The 13,590-nt window shown below is 41.7% G+C and overlaps 1 protein-coding gene across 3 annotated transcripts in view; it reads left to right on the top strand.

The window, feature by feature from the left end:
• LOC135519371 (tyrosine-protein phosphatase non-receptor type 4-like) overlaps positions 1-13,590 on the top strand; it is a 98,964-nt gene that overhangs the window by 36,808 nt on the left and 48,566 nt on the right. For 2 of the 3 annotated variants that reach the window (XM_064944562.1, XM_064944564.1), the window contains exons 3-7: positions 7,309-7,428; positions 9,047-9,089; positions 9,193-9,271; positions 10,454-10,498; positions 10,693-10,745. In XM_064944562.1, the coding sequence (XP_064800634.1) occupies positions 7,309-7,428; positions 9,047-9,089; positions 9,193-9,271; positions 10,454-10,498; positions 10,693-10,745 (340 nt within the window). The remainder of the gene's footprint in view (positions 1-7,308; positions 7,429-9,046; positions 9,090-9,192; positions 9,272-10,453; positions 10,499-10,692; positions 10,746-13,590) is intronic. The other variant, XM_064944563.1, reaches the window with a different exon arrangement.

Raw genomic sequence — 13,590 nt, 5'->3', positions numbered from 1 at the left:
CACCCCCAAAACCAATTCTTACTTTGGCCGCCTCGCCTTCCAGTTCTCTGCTGCCAATGACTGGAACGAACTGCAACAATCTTTGAAACTGGAAACACTTATCCCACTCACTAGCTTTAAGCACCAGCTGTCAGAACAGCTCACAGATTACTGCACCTGTACATAGCCCATCTATAATTTAGCCCAAACAACTACCCCTCCCCCTACTTTATTTATTTATTTATTTATTTTGCTCCTTTGCACCCCCATTATTTCTCTAGTTTGCACATCCTTCCACTGCAAATCTACCATTCCAGTATTTTATTATTATTATTTTATTTTTTTACTTGCTATATTGTATTTACTTCGACCACCATGGCCTTTTTTGCCTTTACCTCATCTCACCTCATTTGCTCACATCGTATAGACTTATTTTTCTACTGTGTTATTGACTGCATGTTTGTTTTACTCCATGTGTAACTCTGTTGTTGTATGTGTCAATGCTTTGCTTTATCTTGGCCAGGTCGCAATTGTAAATGAGAACTTGTTCTCAACTTGACTACCTGGTTAAATAAAGGTTAAATACATTTTAAAAAGTAGAGCAAAACACAATTTTGTGTGACTCAAAATGGTCAAAAGTCCACAAAGATCTCGAATAAAGGTTTTGTGCATTTCAGTTAAAATTACTCCCATGTTTATATCCCAGGACAAATTAGCTAGCAACAAACAGCAAGCTAGCTAAATGTCCATGAATGTTTTTGTGTATTTTTACCTGTCCCCAAATTTTAATATGGTTGGTTCAGAGTTGGTTTTGTGATATTTCAACCAGCCGTGTCCTAATCGCCTCTGCTGTGGATGGACAAAATCAGTATGTGGACACATTCACATGCCTGGTTTTGTCAGCATGTGAGGCTGTACCTGCTTTACGTTAGTTTTAAGTGGCCAAGTAGGCACTGTGGCTTTTTGATCATAATGTAGGCCTACCAGAGTGGTCAACCATCAATAACTTAGTACATCCATCCTATAACATTTTAACATAGAACAGCTATTTCCATCATTCAGCTGACAGTAGCAGCCAATGTGTGGTGTTCAATGTAGGCATACATACCATGAGACTTGAAATTAACCTGTTTATCCACTTGTTCCTCAGTCATGGTGACTGAAAATGTTGTTTGATGCAAGAAATCACTTTGACAAATACGATTCATTATTATTCCCATACCATTATTAGAGAATCAGACAAATTATGCTACGCTCTGCCTATTAGCTACTTAGCTTATTCAAGACGTCTCAAAATACAACACTGCCCCTTTTAAGACAAACTTGACTTGCTTTTCAAAGTTGGCTAGAAATGCATACATGTTGTGCTCTTGTTGGAAGCAACCACTCAACCATTTGACTAGAAATTAGCTATAACGTGGTTAATAACGCACTAACTAGCAAATGAACAAATATGCACATGTGGCTACATGTAGCCTTCGCTTTGACCTCATAACATCTATTCGCAACTGCTCATACTGTAGCCTTAACACAGTCTAGTTCAAGATGAATGGCACAGATCCATTTGGCAGTGGCTATTCCCATATAGGCCTACTGCAGCTCTGATTGGTTATGGGGCACTGGTCTATTGAGAGTGTGGGCCTGAGTCGTGCCTGTCCTACTCCGATGCGCTCTGCCTACAACAAAATCTCTGGCAGAGTTTTGTATACTATGTCCTGCATAGTTTTTGTTAAGGTATGCTACATTGAAAGTGGCTAATGCGTTGATTTGATCACAATTCCCACAGTAGAGTGAAATGTTGCTAGTGTTAACTAACTAAAGGGGAAAACTAGAAAATTGTTCAATCTAGTGCTTCTCTGCAAGGCTGTCCGAGAGTTGCGTGTGTGCAGTTTAGAGAGAACATTGTCCAAGAGTTCATCTGACTTGGTAAGTAGTTAAAGGGCCTCTTTGACAAAATCCCAAACTAATTATTTCCCCTTAAAAGCATGGTCATTACTTTTTTACATGAAAGGTGAGGTTAACTTGGCCCCCGACAATAGATTAGAGAGCGACAATCAAGCTGATTTTATTTTCTACCCGTGTGTGTATCTGTTTTCTGCTGCTCCTGGACAAGCTGCCTCATGTCTTTCCACATTTCCCTCATTCCTCCAGGCTTAGGCTCTAGCAGTGCCCCAAGCCTCTTTTTAAAGACTTTACTAGAGATCCGTATTGCTTTGTCTTATGATTGCAACCATGTACAGTATGTTTAAATGTGAATACTATATTGTGTTTATGTTCATACTTGTTTTCTCATACACAGACTTCTGTGCATTGACACCACATCTACTTTAGAGATATTTCATTCAGACCCCTGGCCTGCATTGACCCTAATATTCCCCCTCTCCTCCCTCGCAAGTCCAGTCCTCACCATCTCAGGCGCTGGCTCACAGATAGAAATGTGACGATTGAAGATCAGCACAAGACTGGTTGTTTGGCCCTGCCTGCCAAGTCGTTCACCCCCACTCACCCAGTCTTCAGTGGGGATCTCAGAATAGGCCCATTGCCATTCTCCTCCACAGATGGGCTAGCCCTCTAGTCAAGTTCTCTCAAGTTGCCTCCCAGATAACTGAAGTATCTTTCAAGACATGTGTTAATCTAACTTTCCCATTCATTCTAATTACCTCAGTGTCCACCCAGTCTTAAGATAAAAACATTGAGACAAGAAACGTCAGCAAGTTAACTAGCATGCAATGAGAAGATAAGAGTCGTGTAAATTAACCTCCTTCCCATGCTTCAGAGTGCTGTCCTATCAACGTGTGTGCGTTTGTTTGGCTGCATTTGCACATTTGTCCTGAGGCTTTTAGAAAGCCAGCGAGGAGGTGACGGCAGCCTGAGAGCTTGCTAGAGTAACACAAAAGAAAGGGCCCACATCCAGTCAGAACAACCACTTCAGACAGTCAAGGAGCAGCAAATAACACAGAAGTAAAGCATTGGAATAGTTTAGGAAATGTCACAATTCCATGCTGGCTGAAAATTATTTTCGTGATGTGAAATTTAGGCTCCAAAATCCACAGTCCTCTACTCTCGGCAGTGGGTACTTTTTTTAAAGAATAACCGACAATGACAGATTATTGTGACAGAAGGTTTTGTCTTGGCGCAACGAGCCTACAGCTGAACATTTTGGTTTTCTGTAGGCCTGTGAGAGACCATTTCCGTGGTGCCTAGCCTATTGGTTGTAAAAAACAACCACACAGTTAATTGGTCTCCATACTACACACCGAGCATTGAGTCAGCTGTGTGAATGTTGAATTCCATGCTGCTACACTACCCAAGATATGTCAGAGACACAGTCACATCCCCCAGGGTGACGTGGAGATGGTGTGTGTGAGACTCTGTTTTCCTTCCATGCGACATCTGGCTCAGGTTCCCATGCGTAACTTTACCAGTGTTTTGTTCTCAACAGAGACATCTGATTGGCCCACTGGCGAGGGTACCAGGGCACAGGCCCCGGGGGAATCCTAGACTGTCAGGTGGCACTGCTCACCGCCGCCGCTGCTCCTCTCCTCTTTTCCTTCTCCCACTACACCTCCCACTACCTTTATTATGAATCATCTTTGTATTAACTCTCATATCAGCTCTAGAAGCAACGGCAGCGTTATCTATCTTGGGAATTTGAAGAGCTCCTTGTTTGGCTTGTTTTCCGTCTAGATTAGAACATGAGAGGAGTAGAGATGCTGAGTAAGGGTTGACGGGTTCACATACCAGTACTCTTGAAAGTATTTAGACCATGATTTATCGTCACTTAGTTGAAGGAAAAATTATTTTATATCATTTTGTACAACAGCTGATAAAAGTGATTATTCTTTCCTGTTACTTGCTGGTTGAAAATACAATCTTCGCAGGACGTGCTAATCAGCAGGGTTGCATGGGTGTGAATTTTGGCTTTTCGTTGTGATACACCGATGCGGTAAATTTGTTAATAGACCAATAAGAAAGCGTTCCAGGTTGGATAAATTAAATATTTAAGGGGACTATGAAAAGTTACCATCACTCTGCGGTCTTTGTCTCCCACTCATTCAGATCACTTGATTATATTGACCTGGTGATTTAGAAAGCTGAAGTCACCCCCAGCTCACAGGGACCTACTAATCCTGCAGTGGCTAACACAGCAGGGTCAGTGCCAGCCAGAGGGAGAGGGAGGTGTCGCCCTCTGGTATCCTCTCGCCAGGGCTGAGCGCGTAATTGACAGTCAAGAGCTGCCAGTCTGCTGCCTGGGACTGGGGCTGTGACATGGACCCAACAGACTCTGCAGTCTCTCAGCTGAGACTGCAGCTCTGTGTCAACACCACCACCATCCACTCACTGGCACAACACTGCTGTGATGTGAGTCTTCAGGCGAAGACAGTCTGACCCCCCCCCCCCCCAAAATCTATGCATAGTCACCACCCCTACCTACATGCACTAATTACCTCGACTTACCCGTACCCCTGTATATAGCCTTCGTTATTTTGTTACTTTATTTTTTTACTTTTAATTTATTTGATAAATGTTTAAAAAAAACTTGAACTGCATTGTTGGTTAAGAGCTTGTTATGAAGAATTTCACGGCAAGGTCTACCTATACCTGTTGTATTTGGCACGTGACAAATAAAATTTGATTTGACATACACTACCGGTCCAAGGTTTTCTAAAACCTACTCATTCAAAAGGATTTCTCTATTTGTACTATTTTCTATATTGTATAATAGTAGTGAAGACATCACAAATATGAAATAACACATGTAATCACGCAGTAACCAAAACTGTTAACCTCTAGTGACACCCCATCCCGTGAACGGGACCGTTGTCATCTGACACAAATTAGCATAACGCAACGCACATGCATCTTCCTAGAAAATATTCCTTTTCATGAAAATCACAAGTGAAATATATTGGAACACAGCTTAGCCTTCTGTTAATCACCCTGTCATCTCAGATTTTCAAAATATGCTTTACAGCCAACGCTAGACAAGCATTTGTGTACGTTTATCATAGCCTAGCATAGCATTATGCTTTGCTAGCAGCAGGCAACCTTGTCACGGAAATCAGAAAAGTAATTAAATTAAATCGTTTACCTTTGATCTTCGGAAGTTTTCACTCACGAGACTCCCAGGTAGACAGCCAAAGTTTCTTTTTTCCCAAAATAATATTTTTGTAGGCGAAATGGCTCCGTTTGTTCTTCACGTTTGGCTGAGAAATCGCCCGGAAATTGCGGTCACCACAACGCCGAAAAATATTCCAAATTAGCTCCATAATATTGACAGAAACATCGCAAACATTGTTTAGAATCCATCCTCAAGGTGTTTTTCTAATATCTATTCGATAATATATCAGTCGGGACAATTCGTTTTTCACTCGGACCGATTGGAGTAATGGCTACCTCTGTATTTTACGTGAGAATCTCTCTCTCTCGGAGCCACCATGTGACCACTTACGCAATGTGGCCGCCTACGGCTATTCTTCAACAGAAATGCGTAAAACTACGTCACAATGCTGTAGACATCTTGGGGAATAGCTAGAAAGCGTAAGCTCGTTGATGGTACATTCACAGCTGAATAGGGAGTCATTGGAACGCAGCGCTTTCAAAACCTGGGGCACTTCTGGATTGGCTTTTTCTCAGGCTTTTGCCTGCAACATCAGTTCTGTTATACACAGACAATATCTGTACAGTTTTAGAAACGTTAGTGTTTTATATCCAAAGCTGTCAATTATATGCATATTCTAGCATCTTTTTCTGACAAAATATCCTGTCAAAAACGGGAACGTTTTTTTTTTCTTTCAAAAATGAAAATACTGCCCCCTAACACCAACAGGTTAAACAAATCAAAATATATTTGAGATTCTTTAAATAGCCACCCTTTGCCATGATGACAGCTTTGCACACTCTTGGCCTTCTCTCAACCAGCTTCATGATGTAGTCATCTGGAATACATTTCAATTAACAGGTGTGCCTTGTTAAAAGTTAATTGGTGGAATTTCTTTCCTTAATGCGTTTGAACCAATCAGTTGTGTTGTGACGACAAGGTAGGGATGGTATACAGACGATAGCCCTATTTGGTAGAAGACCAAGTCCATAATATGGCAAATACCGCTCAAATAAGCGACAGTCCATTTACTTTAAGACATGAAGGTTAGTCAATGCGGAAAATTTCATTTACTTTGAAAGTTTCAAGTACAGTCGCATAAACCATCAAGCGCTATGATGAAACTGCCTCTCATGAGGACCACCAAAGGAATGGAAGACCCAGAGTTACCTCTGCTGCAGGGGATAAGTTCATTAGTTACCAGCCTCAGAAATTTCAGTCCAAATAAATGCTTCACAGAGTTCAATTAACAGACACATTTCAACATCAATTGTTCAGAGGGGACTGTGTGAATCAGGACTTCATGCTCGAATTGCTGCAAAGAAACCACTACTAAAGGACACCAATTAGAAGAGACTTGCTTGGGCCAAGAAACACAAGCAATGGACATTAGACCTGTGGAAATTTGTGCTTTGGTCTGGAGTCCAAATTGGATATTTTTGGTTCCAACCACTGTGTCTTTGTGAGACGTGGTGTGGGTGAACGTTTGATCTCTGCATGTGTATTTCCCACCATAAAGCATGGAAGAGGTGGTGTTGGGGGTGCTTTGCAGGTGACACTCGTGATTTATTTAGAATTCAAGGCACACTTAACCAGCATGGCAACCACAGCATTCTGCAGCGATATGCCATCCCATCAGGTTTGGGCTTAGTGGGACTCATTTTGTTTTTCAACAAGACAATGACCCAGCACACGACCAGGTTGTGTAAGGGCTATTTTACTAAGAAGGATAGGGATTGAGTGCTGCATCAGATGACCTGGCCTCCACAATCACCTGACCTCAACCAAATTATGATGGTTTGGGATGAGTCGGACCGCAGAATGAAGGAAAAGCAGCCAACAAGTGCTCAGCATATTTGGGAACTCCTTCAAGACTGTTGGAAAAGCATTCCAGGTGAAGCTGGTTGAGAGAATGGCAACAGTGTGCAAATCTGTCCAAGGCAGAGAGTGGCTATTTCAAGAATCTCAAATATAAAATATATTTGGATTTGTTTTACACTTTTTTGCTTTACGACATGATTCCATGTGTGCTCATAGTTTTGATGTCTTCACTATTATTCTACAATGTAGAAAATAGTAAAAATAAAGAAACCCTTGAAAGGAGTAAGTGTTCTAAAACTTTTGACTGGTAGTGTGTGTACACACACACACACACACACACACACACTCAGATGTTTCCCATGAGTAATTATCTGTTTCTCCTTCCCCGCCTCTCTCCCCCTCTACAGAAACACGACCAGGGTCATGTCTTACTGGATGTAGTGTTTAAGCACCTGGAGCTGACAGAAAGGGACTACTTCGGCCTGCATCTGGCTGACGACTCCTCAGACAGCCCGGTAGGTGCCAAGGTCAGACTCTTAGTGTTGACTGAAGTTGTTTCATCAATCACTCTCATTTCCTACAGTCTCCAAGTGTCACTGATTGTAGCCTTTTCTGCTCACACCTAAATGTAATTGTCTGTGCCTTTTGTACATCTAGTAGTGTAACAGTCATGGGTAAATGTAGTCTGTAGACTATTGTGTTGTGGTGAGAAATGGAGATGGATTAATACGGCTAAGATGGGGAGGGTTGGAGTGAGTCAATTACGTTTAGAACCAATTCTTCTACATACAGTGCCCTTGGAAAGTATTCAGACACCCTTGACTTTTTCCACATTTTAAGTTACAGCCTTATTCTAAAATGAAAAAAAAAGTTTTTTCCCTCATCAATCTACACACAATACCCCATAATGACAAAGCAAAAACTGTTTTTTTTTTAAAGAAATGTTTGCTAATTTATAAAAAATATATATTATATTTCCATAAGTATTCAGACCTTTTGCTCAGTATTTTGTTGAAGCACCTCTGGCAGCGATTACAGCCGAGATTCTTCTTAGGTATGATGCTACAAGCTCAGCAAACTATATTTGTTTTTCCCATTCTACTTTGCATATCCTCTCAAGCTCTGTCAGGTTGGATGGGGAGCGTTGCTGCACAGCTATTTTCAGGTCTCTCCAGAGATATTCGATCAGGTTCAAGTTCGTGCTCTGGAAGGGCCACTCAAGAACATTCAGAGACTTGTCCCAAAGCCACTCATGCGTTGTCCTGGCAGTGTGCTTAGGGTTGTTGTCCTGTTGGAAGTTGAAACTGCCCCAGTCTGAGTTCTTAACCTGCTCCATAGCACTCTTCATCAAGGATCTCTCTGTACTTTGCTTCCCTACTGACAATTTCTTTGACCTCATGGCTTGGTTTTTGCTCAAACAAGCACTTTCAATGGTGGGACCTTATATAGACAGATGTGTGTGCCTTTCCAAATTATGTCAAATCAATTGAATTTACCACAGGTGGACTCCAAGTTGTATAAACCTCAAGGATCATCAATGGAAACAGGATGTACCTGAGCTCAATTTCGAGTCTCATAGCAAAGTGTCTGAATACTTATGTAAATAAGGGATTTGTTTTTTATTTTTAATACATTTGCAAACATTTCTAAAAACCCGGTCACTTTGTCATTATGGGGTATTTTGTGTAGATTTTTATTTATTTCAAGCATTTTAGAATAAGACTAATGTAACAAAAGGGGTCTGAATACTTTCTGAAGGCAATATAATCCAATCTACAATTCATCTGTTAGCCTAAATCGTGTTGGAAGCCTGTTTAACGGGACACATTGCATGCCACTACACACTACTACACCACAGCTTGCTGCTCAATGACCCACACTGATGCAGTGTTAAGATCAACACGCGTTGTTGGCAGAGTCCTCATCACCCCTCCATAAATGCTGTGTACTGTCACTACGGTGTGGTCAATTTGTATTTCGCTAGTATCTAGCTACAGATCAACATGACCCTGCCTGCATTTACCTTATGGAAAGCAGAGGTGGGATGAGGTAAAGTGAGAGGTGGAGGGGGCTGACTAGTGAATAATTGAGTGAGCAGGGTTGCTGAGGAACTTGTCTGAGTTTCTCCTCATCTATATTTTACAGAGGTGGTTGGATCCAAACAAACCCATAAGGAAGCAGTTAAAAAGTAGGTGAACATTCAATCTACTGCTCAGAAATTGATGGATTAACAGGGACGTGGTTGTTTTTAAAGTGGAAATACAATAATCTGTTTTATTGTACATTTATAGGGGGATCGCCTTATAATCTGAGCTTCAGAGTGAAGTTCTTTGTGACAGACCCAAATAAACTTCAGGAAGAGTATACTAGGTAAGGATACTAATAAAGAGTAAATCAAATCAAATGTATTTATATAGCCCTTTGTACATCAGCTGATATCTCAGTGCTGTACAGAAACCCAGCCTAAAACCCCAAACAGCAAGCAATGCAGGTGTAGAAGCACGGTGGCTAGGAAAAACTCCCTAGAAAGGCCAAAACCTAGGAAGAAACCTAGAGAGGAACTAGGCTATGTGGGGTGGCCAGTCCTCTTCTGGCTGTGCCAGGTAGAGATTATAACAGAACATGGCCAAGATGTTCAAATGTTCATAAATGACCAGCATGGTCGAATAATAATAAGGCAGAACAGTTGAAACTGGAGCAGCAGCACGGTCAGGTGGACTGGGGTCAGCAAGGAGTCATCATGTCAGGTAGTCCTGGGGCATGGTCCTAGGGCTCAGGTAGCCCCCTCGGGTAGCCCCCTAGTACACTAGATAAGGACAACCTGCCATGTCATGCCCATATAAGGAGACAAATTACACAGGGTAACTGTTAAACTATAGGCCAGTATTACACTAACCAAAGCCCTAAACCGCTAATCGTACTAATGGGGATGAATAGATTAAACTTGTTAGGAATAGGTCTTGCAAGGTTTTAGAGATTGCTTCCAGTTAAAGACTGGAATCAACATGGTACATAGATTAGCCAAAAAATGACATTGCACTGCTGGAAGCCTTGCACACAGCAAGTCATAAACAGGGGAGTAGCATGCCATGGATGCTCCTTGCCTCTATTACTGGGGATTCCTTACATGGTCAATAGAAACAGAGTTAGTCTGGATACTCCAGTGTTGTTTAATCAATTTATGCTCTCAAGCATTTCCTTGCTCATCCAGCCTTACAAAGTGAGTGTACCACTTTGTATATCTAAGATACAGAGAGGCATGGATCTGTTCTGGATGTGCACTATTGATTCCAGACACCACACAACAATGCTGTTGAGCACTCACGCTATGATGAGATGAATTCAGTATTAGTTAGTCACAACACAGTCGACAAGTTAAGTCATAGAAGTGTAGCCTAAGCACTAAGCATCAGATAAGCTCCATGTGAGTGGGTCCTGTTCAGTCATTCTACTGTAATTGGATTGTGGATTATCCAAATGTGTTCTATTGCCCATAATCATAGAGACATCTTTATCACGTTGTTGGTGTAACTGCTCTCCTTATTCCACTAGGTACCAGTATTTCCTCCAGCTCAAACAGGACATCCTGACAGGAAGGTGAGTTGGTTGTCCTTATTTACACTGGTTCAGCAGCACGCTCGCACACCGCTCTAGTGACCTTAAAGATTCTACCTGCCCAGCACTTTGACACGCTACTCTAATAGAGCTGCCATTGGTAAATGCTTTGATTTTCATATTGATCCAAATTAATCAAGGTCATGACTAGTGCGTTTGTGATTTGTGGCCCACAGACTGCCCTGCCCGCACAACACTGCCGCGCTCCTGGCGTCCTACTCTGTTCAATGTAAGTTCCAATCCCCAGGCGTGCTTCCAGAGATGCACACGATAAACAGAAATAGAGATATGTAGCTACTGGTAGTTAGTTTACTCATTTGATCTCTGTTGTGTCATATGAGGCTGTTTGGCCACTAAGTGACTCAAATGCTTTTAGTGTAAGGGGGCTAGGAAGATTTGTGTTGAAAGCTTTTAGCTGAGGGTCAGTGAACTCAGCAGGACTTTCCAATAGTCACTTGTCGTGTGCCAACTTGCATAACGTTTTACGGCGTCAAATGTATTATTTAATTATCTCGCCTAGGGCTGTGGCGGGCATGAAATTTCGTCAGCCGGTGATTGTCAAGCAAATAACTGTCGATCTCACAATAATTGACCGTTAATTAACATAAACACATTTAGCATCTCTTGGCTTCCACACACAGCCTACAAGCCAAGAAGGCAGAGCTCTGCGTTGTCTTTTGCGCAGGCTGTTGTCTCTCAAATCAAATGCTATTGGTCACATACACACGTTTTGCGAAATGCTTGTTCCTAGCTCCGACAGTGCAGTAGTATCTAATAATTCAATACACACACACACACACACACACACACACACACACACACACACACACACACACACACACACCTAAAAGTAAATTAATGTAATTAAGAAATATATAAATATTAGATTGAGCAATGTCGGAGTGGCATTGACTAAAATAGAGTAGAATATAATACATATGAGATGAGTAAAGCACAATGTAAACATTATTAAAGTGATTATGGTTCCATTATTAAAGTGGCCTGTGATTCCATGTCTATAAGACTGCAGCCTCAAAGGTGCAGTGCTGTGTAACCGGGTGGAAGCCGGCTAGTGATGGCTATTTAAGTCTGATGGCCTTGATAGAAGCTGTTTTTCAGTCTCTCTCTGTCCCTGCTTTGATGCACCTGTACTGACCTCTCCTTCTGGATGATTGCGGGGTGAGCAGGCCATGACTTGGGTGGTTGATGTCCTTGATGATCTTTTTGGCCTTCCTGTGACATCGGGTGCTGTTGATGTCCTGGAGGGCAGGTAGTTTGCCCCTGGTGATGTGTTGGGCAGACCGCAACGCCCTTTAGAGAGCCCTGCGATTGTGGGAGGTGCAGTTGCTGTACTGGGCGGTGATACAGCCCAACAGGATGCTTTCAATTGTGAATCTGTAAAAGTATAAGGTGGGACCACAAATTCACAATTTTGCAAGCACTTGATAATGCCTCGAATTTCACGGCGGCATCCCCTTTGTGTCACTGCGACAACTGTCAAAAGACATATCTGGTAAATTCACTCTGGCTATCTACTCCGATTTCAGAGCACTCTCGTCTGAGTGTGCCAGAGCGCAGAATAACTAATGAATTTACAAACACTCAACACCCGATGAATATGGCCGGTGTCAGTAAACGTTGGCAAAAAGTGTAATAAAATTGCCAGCAGCACAGTTGCAGTCACCAACGCTAACATTAACGGCCTAACCAGCTCTGCTAGGGTGAGTAAAATGGTCAGAGTGAGCTGTTCTCTCATTTTTGTCTGGAAGTAGCTAGCCAATGTTAGCTAGTTAGTTTGGGTGCTTGACGACTGCTGTTTAGTCAGAAAGCTCGGATTAACACTACTCCTCGGCCAGAGCGTCCAGTGTGTGCGCTGAACGCTCTGTGTGTGAAATGCTCTGAATTTACGAACGGACAATCTTAACAACACTGAGTTTACGAACACCCAGAGCACAATCTGGCACTCCAGATTTAATTACGACACACACCATAGTATAAACCAGCCTTTAGTCTTAATCTTTGGTCGTTTAGTACAGAGCCTCACATGTTAATCCTTAAAGATATGGGTGGGGCTAAAGCTTAAGAGTGTGTGAAAGATGCTGAATGGGTGTCGACAAAGTAGAGCTTTCCAGTAGGTGTACCAAATTATTCAATGGCCATTTTCTCAAAAGTGAGGTTACAAGTTTATCAACTTTCAAAGCAGAATTATTTTCCCATTGTTCCTCAACTGTAGTGTATGATATACCATTTTTTAGCTCTGAGTCGCTACTTTTATCCAATGTTTTTATTGGACTGTTGTGAGTATCTGTCAGCTCTGTGACTTGTCAACTCCTGTCACTGATGGCTAAACCCCGTTAAGATACATTTTTTTTGTCAACCCCCCCCCCAAATGTAATCACTGTTCTGCAACATAGCAAGCACTTGAATTGTTTAAGCATATTAGACCTAAGGGATAATGTTGGCTTTATAAATGTTGTTTTATGAATTAAATCTAGAAGAACATACCATGCTAAAGAAATTAGCCCTGGAGATTTGAATTGTGCATTAAAACAAAACAAAAAGAAGTTTGGAGATTTGTATTACATATTTGATTAATCAAATGTTAGAATTAAACAATCAAGGCCTTTTAAACACTTGGACAATTGTAAGAACTAAATGGCCTTTATTGGGTCAGATTGAGTTTACAACAATCCAGTTAGTTGCATTTGATAAAAAATAAATAAATAGGTTGTTCCTTTGCATGGTGTCAGCTGATACTTTAGTCTATCAAAATAGACATTTCAAATGTTAATCTTTCAAGAATCCCTGAGCTCTAAAACTGCAACATTTTCTCTCATCCTCATGACAAAGTGTAAAAAAAGCATGAGATTATCTATAAAACTGCACATTTCCTCTGCTTGGACCTTGAGGGGGGCCCTACGAAACTGTGCTACGCCACTGAAGTAGATAAAATACTATGTTGCAGAGTACTGCTGCTGCTCAGCCTTGAACAGACATGTCCAGAATAATGTAACACAATATAGCCTTTTCAGCTCAGCTCAACTCCTCATGGGAAAGAATAGCCGAGTCACCCA

The sequence above is a fragment of the Oncorhynchus masou genome, chromosome 29, assembly GCF_036934945.1.
Source record: "Oncorhynchus masou masou isolate Uvic2021 chromosome 29, UVic_Omas_1.1, whole genome shotgun sequence".
Classification (NCBI taxonomy): domain Eukaryota; kingdom Metazoa; phylum Chordata; class Actinopteri; order Salmoniformes; family Salmonidae; genus Oncorhynchus; species Oncorhynchus masou.
Note: the sequence above shows the minus strand (reverse complement) of the source record. Positions and strands in the feature narration are given on the sequence as shown.